At 37.2% G+C, this 9,365-nt stretch overlaps 1 protein-coding gene across 2 annotated transcripts; it reads left to right on the plus strand.

Moving 5' to 3' along the window:
* Positions 1-455: 455 nt before the first annotated feature.
* mks1 (MKS transition zone complex subunit 1) lies at positions 456-9,121 on the plus strand. Of its 2 annotated transcripts, none has more exons than XM_040149638.1 (18): positions 456-788; positions 899-1,020; positions 1,727-1,779; positions 2,017-2,184; positions 2,684-2,784; positions 3,088-3,216; positions 4,408-4,512; positions 4,739-4,847; positions 4,980-5,036; positions 5,353-5,395; positions 5,482-5,544; positions 5,669-5,739; positions 5,828-5,897; positions 6,031-6,138; positions 6,748-6,881; positions 7,557-7,639; positions 8,410-8,507; positions 8,656-9,121. In XM_040149638.1, exons 1-18 carry the CDS (start codon positions 712-714, stop codon positions 8,757-8,759), a joined length of 1,695 nt encoding a protein of 564 aa, XP_040005572.1. In that variant the 5' UTR covers positions 456-711; the 3' UTR covers positions 8,760-9,121. The 2 variants fall into 2 exon arrangements, with proteins under 2 accessions (XP_040005572.1, XP_040005573.1); XM_040149639.1 differs by having other exon boundaries at positions 2,687-2,784.
* The last annotated feature ends 244 nt before the right edge of the window (positions 9,122-9,365 follow it).

A 9,365-nucleotide genomic window follows, 5' to 3' on the forward strand; every position in this document is an offset into this window, starting at 1 on the left:
ATTTAATTTTGAACAATGTAATGTGTTTCACAGACTTATCACATTGTTGCTGTATAATCTTAACTGGAATTGTAACGTGTATCTACAGCTGTCAGATACATAGAGTGGGGTGAAAAGTACAACTTTCCCTATGTATTGGAGTAGAAGTATAGAATAGAATAAAATAGAAATACTCAGGTAAAGTACAAATAGCGAAATTGTACAGTGCTTATTACTACTTTAAAGTACTTTCCAGAACTGTAAACACACATTCGGAGTGTGAACGCATTGTATATTATAAGACAGAATTCCTTGATGTGTCTATATAGCAGAGAGAAATAAGCGATGTGCCCACTGGTTTCCCGTCAAACTGCTGCTCCATACTCCAGCTCAGTAGGTGGCAGTAATGCCCCTGTAAGCTGGTTTACGAACAGCTGAGAAAATGATAAGAAGAAGAACTGCCATTATCTCTATGGCAACGACAACTATCCATTTGCCGTGCGTTTTGCTTGACTCTTCGCTTGTTAGCTTCTCATTGTAGCTTTAGCCTACAACATTAACATTGAGTTTTCGCTGAAATTCTTGCCAATTACATTTGCAATCGCTGTCAGCAGTTTAGCTAGTGAATTGCAAAAAAGTACGTAAAAAGATTAGAACTAGTAAAACTAGCTGTGTGCCAGCTCTAGCTAATCTCAAACCAATAGCGTTTTTATGTTTTAGTGCTAAATATTAATGGCAGACTGTTGGAACACTGATACCGGGGAAGCTGTGTATCGATCCCGGGATGCTGTCAAAAACCTGCGAATAAAGTAAGTAACTAAAGGTAACGTTAACATTAGCCTAGCTACAAAACTCCAGTGTTACACACAGCTCAAAACACGTTATCTTAACACGTCATCTATTTGTCTCCCCACTTTAGGGTGCGTATAGAGAGAGTGACCTCAACAGCAGCCCTTTCTCAGCACCTCCAGGAAGAAGTTCTGTCCCAACAAGACAGAGGAGCGATTGAACTAGAAACCCTCACTTCACAAGGCCAGACAGGTAATATTACTACTATTGCAGGAAGATGGATGGACGGTAATGTTGATTCCCGTAAGACAACACTGTTGGACAGTCTTTAACTTTAGTTTTCACTCGCTCATAATCCATAGATTCTTTTGTAATGTACTGAACTCATGTGTAGCACCACTTACACCAGCTTACCTCTTTCACTTACAACATCCTAAGTAAATGTTGTAATTTACTACATTTCCCTGCTTGACTTTCAAACAGGCAGGACTTGATGGTTTTTCAATATCAGGCGAAAGAGCTATGACAAAATCAATAGGCACTGATATTAATGGCGACTAACAGCGAGTAGTTTTCACGTTAGAAGAAGTTTCGGCCCTTACTCAAAACACAGTATGTCTTAGATATGTGAGTTATTGGCTATTTTGGCTGCTTTTGGTGCAGAATTTGAGATCAGATACACGTTGGGGTCCTCAGGGAGAGGAAAAATTGTCAGCTCTTTTTATGGCACCTTGAAATTTTTCTCCTTCTAAATATGAATTAACATGGAGTGATGTTACATTGTCTTTATTTTCTCAGGTAGCCACACAAAGTAAAATATACCATCACACAACAATGGGTAAAGGAATGTAACAGCCCCTGTGTATAACTTGTATTTATACATGCACAAAAGTTTTGGGCGGATGTTTCCTTCAAAACATATTTTAATAACTTGACATATCTGTTACTGTGTCACCAGGTGATAATGAGGAGGAGCTGGTGGTGAGCTGGCAGGAAAAACTCTTCAGTCAGGTAGAACTTTGAGCCTTTAGTTTCCTCATCACACAGCAAATTATAATGGCTTATTTCATGTAGCTCAAAGTGGTTTAGATTAAAAAGAAAGCAACTCAAAGGTCAAGAGTTCAAACTATTTTTTGTCAATTGTAGTTTACTTTAACAAGCAAAAATCTAGATTTATTTCTGTGTGTTCTGTTTATGAACCCCACCTCCTCTACCTCCTTGCCATCATGTCTCTGTCTGTGGTTCCAGTATGAGATGGAGCTGTTCCAAAATGAGGCAGCATGTCAGACCCCACTGGACCGGCAGTACCACACAGAAGTCAAGGCTCTGAACAGGGCCAAGGGCCGACGAAATCACAGGATTTTCACATACACTGATCATGACCGCTACACCAACTGTCTTCCATTCCACCAACTGGTAGGTTGTGCTGCATCTTACATTACACCATCATCATATAATTCACATTATAGCATTATAGTTTTATATACACAACAGATTAAAGTTGAGACCAAATAAGATCTATCAGAGACAAGGTGAATAAGCAGATTTCTTGGAGTGTCAACCTAGTTCAACCTAGTGTCTGAAAAGACAAAAGACATTTCCTGAAGGCACTGACAAACATAGTGATTCGATTTTATTCTGTTGGGTGTTTTGTCATTTTAGTCAGTGTCTTTGAATTTGTGATGACTATAATATTTTTATGGTAAGTTTACCTTCTTTGAAACCTTGGTGTTAAACATGAACCAGATGTCTCTCCACACTTCCAGTGTAAGTGCTGTAACTTCAAGAGGAAACAGCTTTATCCTCTTGTATTGCACTTATTCTTTCTATGTGAAAATAGATGTGAAACTACAAATTCTACAATTATTGTCTGTAGCTGTGTTTGTGAGTAGCTTTTTGTTTTTGATTCTGAAAGCAGCACTCCACTGACCTAATGACCACAACCAAATCCAGCCCCACCTTTCTGGCTGAAAGGATGGCCAGCGTAAGACACAGACGACAGGAGAGACGAACCATGTAGGTGAAACACCAGCTCGCTTATTTAAATGGACTGATAACCCAGATGTCTGCTATTTAGAAATTCTGTATTCTGTTTGCCAACTCTCAGAATTCAGCTAATTAGCCTCCCGTATTGTAACTAACTCTCTGTCTGTGGAACATACAGGGTTTGCATTAAATTGTGTAAATGCAATTCAGTTAGGATCAAATTTCATTAAGAAACTTTCGTCCAAATGATGTTTCTTAATGCTCAAAGATGGGAGTTGTAATCTTAAATGCTTTAAACAGTCATGAGATAGGATGGTCTGGTGTATTTTGCAGGGACTGTAGTATCCCTAAGTCAAAAATCATCAACTGGGAGCCGACAGAGGACTTTGTGAAGAGCAGTCATGTGGTTAATAATGCTATGCAGACCATGCACATCATGGGAGACCTGGCCCCCCCTGGAAGGTAAGGCCATAACCACGAAGACCCAATTTCTCTTCAGTTCAGTCTTCTTTTTCCAACATGGGAAATTTTGCCTGCAGCATGGCAAAACCAGACTCATTCATTAGTCTCATTCATCAGTTTCAACCTGGTATTAACATGAGATCTGTATTTGGATATGTAATGATTACATCATATCGCAAGCCTTTGGATTTACACCTGGTATTAATAAATATTATTGTTAACTTGATCCTTCCCCTAACTGTGATCAAATCTCAATATGTGTCCTCTGTTGTAGTGGTGCTAAATTCCATATCTATCTTTCTGTCTATCTATCGATTTGTCTATCTATCTAAATTAGGTAGGTGAGGCTGGTTGACTTGTCAGTCAACATGGTGCATCTCAGGTCAAAGGTAGCCATGATGCTGTATGGGTTCTGCTTATTTTTCCTTTGCAGAGGAAGGTCTCGTCTTTTGACAGGCAGCTTGAGATAGTAGGAAGCAGGGGAGTTAAGGCCTGTGGAAGTTTATCATTGAGTCTAATCAAACAGAATTTGTCCAGTCAAACAAAAGTGATGTTCACATTCTGTGTTCCTTACCAAAACCTTATCCTTTAGCTGTAACAAATGTGTTGAATGCTTTTACTTTTTCATAAAACATTTTCAAAACGGAGCTTTTATATATTTTGAATCCTGTATTATTTATATCTATGTTTACTTGCTATTAGTCCTCTTTTTTCCTGCCTTTCTTGCTACATTGCTGTGTTTCTCAGTGCATTACCACCAACTGTAGATCAGTGGAATAGTGTGAAACCATTGGCAGGAATGTGTTTCACGTCACCCACGTGCGTGTGCATATGCATCCTTGTGTGTGAGCTCAGACAAAAAACGGGGCGAACTCATAGAAGGTTTTCCATAGCACTAATAGAGGCCAAAAACTTCTAGATTGGCCAATCCAATAACATACGAATTGCAAAGCGTTGTGTGTGAATTTGCACCTGCATTAATTGTACATATTCACATGAAATATCCAGATACGGACCTCATGTTAACACCAGGCAAAAATGGTGTATAAGATGCATTATACATTTTGAAAGGTTTTGTGACCACGTCAAGGAACCTTTTGATATTAGCAGATTTCATTGACATCGTAAATGAAAATCTAACTGTGGATTTGGTTCAGTTATGATTTTCTCGCTATGTATTTGCTTTCTCAGGCTGGGCCAAAAAGAGAATGAATGTTTGCTGGTAACTATAAAAACAGATGGCAGTGGAACAGTCGTTGTAAAACCTGACTTCAACAAAGGCAAAGAGCCCTATAGGCAAGTTCAAAACATCATAGAATGTCCAGCATTGACTGATATGCTGTCATATCAACATGTTTTATAACAAGTATATGTCCAACATGAAATTTTGTACATCAGTGCTGTACTATGCCACGCTAGAAGCTAAAAATCTGCGACTTTGATCCAAGCGGACATATATCAACAAATACTGGATGGATTGTGTGGAAAAGAAAACCAATATGGTGTGTGTGCTGTTGAGCAGGATTGTAACAGAGGGGGAAAAGAGAGAAGTTTGGCGTCTTACTGTGGAGAATGTATCCACAGCCATGAAACCAGAGGAAAAGGACAGGGAGCAGAACATGTACAAAGATGTGAGTTCATCTTCATCAGCTTTTTTGAAGAATTGTAGAGCTATTAATGATCATATTCAGATGATGGGGAGATTATGAAGTCAAAGGACTTGTATTAAGATATTGATACATTCCCCTTTTCTCTATTTCTAGCTGTATGTAAGGCACAAGGAGTACCTCAATAGCCTTGTTGGACAGGACTTTGAAATGGTAAGTAATTTAATAAGCAAAATGCCCATTATAGTTTCCGAGAGTCCAAGGTTACATATTCAAATTACTTGTTCTGTCTAAAACCCGAAGATATTCAGTTTATTATACATGACAACAAAGAGCAGCAAATGCTCACAGTTGAGAAGCTGTAGCCAACAAATGTTTGGCATTTTTGTTTGAAAAATGACTGAAATGATTGATCAAGTATTAACACTAAAGGAAAATCAAAACGTTATATTTGCTACTTAACACTTTTGATGTTGGTCCATAACTGGCTTGCCATGGCTTTTACACTTACCAAATGTCTCTCCTCTAGCCCCCTGTAGGTATTCTGCGTTACCTGATGAATGGAGAGATAAGTGAGTAGGAAGGCTGTGCTCACAGTTCACCTTTCTAAATTAACAATCTTTGGCAATTAAATCTCCTTCTTCTTCTTTCTACCCAGTTTCAGCTAAAGGCTTTGAATATGATAATTTATACATTCACTTCTTCATGGAACTGCCCAACAGTGAGTTACATACAGTATATGACACTATTTACATAGTGATACTGTGGTGTTGTTACGACCTTTTAAATCAGTTAAACTAAACTCAGTTTACCACTTCAACTTGTATTGTTTTAATTTTTTTAAGATTGGTCCAGTTTGCCATTCCAGTCTCTCTCAGGTGTTACCCAGACCTGCCGAACTAAAACATTAGGGAAGGTGTGTATGCTGTAAAAGAAGCTGGTGAACAACCTCAGAGCATGTCTATTGAGATTTGTCAAACTATCCACATTCATCCTGCCAACAGGAAAACGTAGCATTCTTCAGTTACCCCTTCAGCTTTGAGGCTTTCTACATGAGTGAAAAAGAGAGTGAGGGTTAGTATCTACTATGGAGTATTATGTTTAAATTATTTTTTTTATGCATGTAAAATGCTAGTGATTTTGTTTTATTTTAATGATATGTTACCGCATTTAAATGATTAGAATGATGAGTTTTCTTCTATTTCAGAATCAGTTCCTCAGTGGCCAGTGCTCTATTTCAAGGTTCTTTCTCTGGACTCCTGGCAGCGCTATCGAACTGAAGGCTATGGCTATCTGCTTTTTCCTGCAATACCTGGTATGCAGTGTATATTGAAAAGCTGCGATATAAAAATGGGGCTGCAGCGAACAATTATTTTCGTTGTCGATTAATTTGCTAAGGAGTTTCCCAATTAATTGGTTCATATTTTTTTCTAGAAAATAATGAAAAACTCCCGTAATAACTTCCTAAAGCCCGGGGTTACGTATTCAAATTACTTGTTTTGTCCGACCAACAGTTCAAAACCAAAGATATTCAGTTTACTATCATAGTCTGTATAACAAAGAAAAGCAGCGTTAGAGAAGGCATTTTTGCTAAATTAAGTTACAGCTACAGTTAATTGTCTATCAATTAATTAACTACTCAGTTAATCAACCAGTCATTTCAGCTCAAATTACCATTTAGAAACGATTTTTTTCCCTTTCTAAATTTAGGTATTGGTTATTTAATTTCAGAAGAGACTTGTTTCATTGAAGAAAACTGTAAAGGTACCTGTTGGGATTAGAAATGTAGATACTGAAGTAATCACTAATTCACCAATGAAACATTTACATGTTTTGTAAATTAATGAACATTTCATCAAGTCCTTAGCCTTGTTTGCCCACATTTTATGTTTTGTATGTGTGTGTATACTTTTATGTGTGCCAGGTAAACATATAATAACATGCCATACATGGAGACCCCTTCAGACGGGGACAGTCTCTGCACTGCGACGCTTCTTTATTGGAGGTTCTCCGGAGCTTGAAGACCACAGTTATGTCCGAATACCAGGGACCTTCAAGGTAGGCTCCAACCTCTGTGGAAGCTCTCTGGGGAACACAATAAAAGCTGCAGATTCTGCTGCAGTTGATTATTCTGCAAGTATTTCCAATGTGAATATACAGAATATTTGTGCTTCAAATTGTATTTTCATAATCTGATTTTGCCTTTTTAAAATCCCAGACATTCTTTTTTAATATGCAAAGTAAATAAGATTACATATAAAAAAACATCATCAATAAACCAAAAGCATAATTATGTTAAAGTACAATATGAATACTCTGCACATCTTCACCTATGTAAATGGTGCTCCTGATTCTGAATAATCACACACAATAATACAAACATTTCTGTTTGCATTATTGCTTTACATTAATGCTAAATGGAAAGTCAAAGTAAGATCACCACTAAGTTACTTGAATTGTACTATCCATAATTTTGTTGTAAAATACAGTTTCTTATCATAGCCTCTCTTTGCAATATTTAAAGGTAACCTGTTGATTTTTCTTGTAAATAAGCACAGTTCTGGTTGCATTAATGTTTTGTCACAAAAAACAGTGCTGTGTTTTGGTATACATTTCCCTCTTGGTACAATTGTGAATATATTGGCGCCTTCACTGTTTATGACCATATTCATGTTATGTTAATGATACTGAATGATGTTTTAGTTTTTTTTATACTTCCATAAATGTCTGTAGGGAGAGAGGCTGAGTCGCTTTGGCTTTTGCACTGAAACCACAGGAAGTGTCACCTTTAGTCTGCACTGCATCCAGCAAGCCAGGTAAACCATGTTCAAGTTAACCCAGCACTGAAGGGAAAAAACCACACAATTTCTGCAGCTGGTGATCTGCATGTTAAGGATTTATTATTGTGTCCTATAGCCTGATGCCTATATTAGTTTCACCACAATGGTTAAACTACAATATCCCACAAATTTCTGGCACCACAGTGAATTATTAGAAAAGCAGCTACATCTGATTCAGGGAAATTACCTGACCAGAACAATATACTGTACACTGTTATAACTTTTCCCATGGTGCAAGATATAAACATCAGAAGCCAAATTCAGGTAATTCAGTTTATCAGAGATGCAATGATCAGTTCAGCAGCCAAACCACTAGTGTTTTATTTTATTTTTTTTAATGAGTTTTTGGTGTTACAGAGTGGCTACAAATCACATCCATGCTTATCCCCTACGTCAAGTTGTATTTAGTGAGGAAATATTCTCTGGAAAATGTTAAAAATTGGCTCTAGCAAAATCTACGGGTAAAGTTGTGGGTCCCGTTAGAGTTTCTTACCATGTTTTTTCGAGGTATAAACATTTTATATATAAAGTCTAATGGAATTCTCTAAACAGTATTATAAAAATGGAAATACAAAAGTGACCCACACACCTTGAATATGTCACTATGGGTGTCTGTATTTGTTTGTGTACAGTATTTGAGCTAAATATCTTATTTATCAACATCATTTATCATACAACTAAATAATTTCATTTCCACTACAGTAGCTGAATGTGTGGTTTATTATATGCATGTTTTTATGTTTCAGGTCCTTTGTTGATGCCACCAAGTTGAAGAAGAGGAGGCAGAAAGTTTTTGACCAGTTGGGAGGATTTAGTCAGCAAGGAGCTGTCTCCGCCATCCTGGGTAAAGACATTCGCTCAGAATTAGTTATTCGGTACTCCATGTAGCTCAAGGTCTGGAGATTTAAAAATTAGTTTGAAGGCTAAATTGAGTGGGAAGTCAGCTTGTATTGAGTATGTATTGTTTACTAAGTAATTTTTTTCTCTGTCAGAGGCCTTCCAGAGGGCGAGGAGAAAGATGCAAGAGGCCAGAGAAAGCCTTCCCAAAGACCTCATCACCGCTACCTCCCAACTCCAAATCGAATCCTCTGCATAGCTGTGAAAAATAATGTAGGACTGTCATTCTGCCAGTTATATTTAAGTGCCCAAATGGCTTCGACATACCACTTTGAGGTTTAGAATTGAGGTGAAATTAGCAGAAACTACGAACTGCCATTTCAAATATTTCACATTTTCTGTTTTTTGCTGATAACATAGGATGATGATGTACTTTAACGAGCCAGAGAAAAGAAAATAGTGTCTGATTTCTATTTATTCTTTGTAAAGACAGGTAACATTTTGGGCAGGGTAATAATTGGGGTATAATATGGACTTACATGGTAATTTTCCATAGTTTACTTCAAACATGTAACAAGTATCACATTTGTTGTAATATATTTTTTTTCATATGAACTATAACCAGTATTTTTGTGTATTTTTCCCTTGTAATTACAGCCACTCTTATTCAAATTTTGTCCAAACTTATACATGGACAATATGTTTTTTATAAGGTGGTAAAGTGCCATATAAGTTTTGTTTACGAATGGCATTGGAAGTGAGTAAAGCATGTTGTGGGTCAAAAGGTTTCTATCCTGTTCTCAGTAAATGTGACAGCAAGAGATATTTCATTTTGTGAGGAGCATTGGTCAATTGCTGGAGTGCA

Source organism: Xiphias gladius, chromosome 17 (genome assembly GCF_016859285.1).
Source record: "Xiphias gladius isolate SHS-SW01 ecotype Sanya breed wild chromosome 17, ASM1685928v1, whole genome shotgun sequence".
NCBI lineage: Eukaryota > Metazoa > Chordata > Actinopteri > Istiophoriformes > Xiphiidae > Xiphias > Xiphias gladius.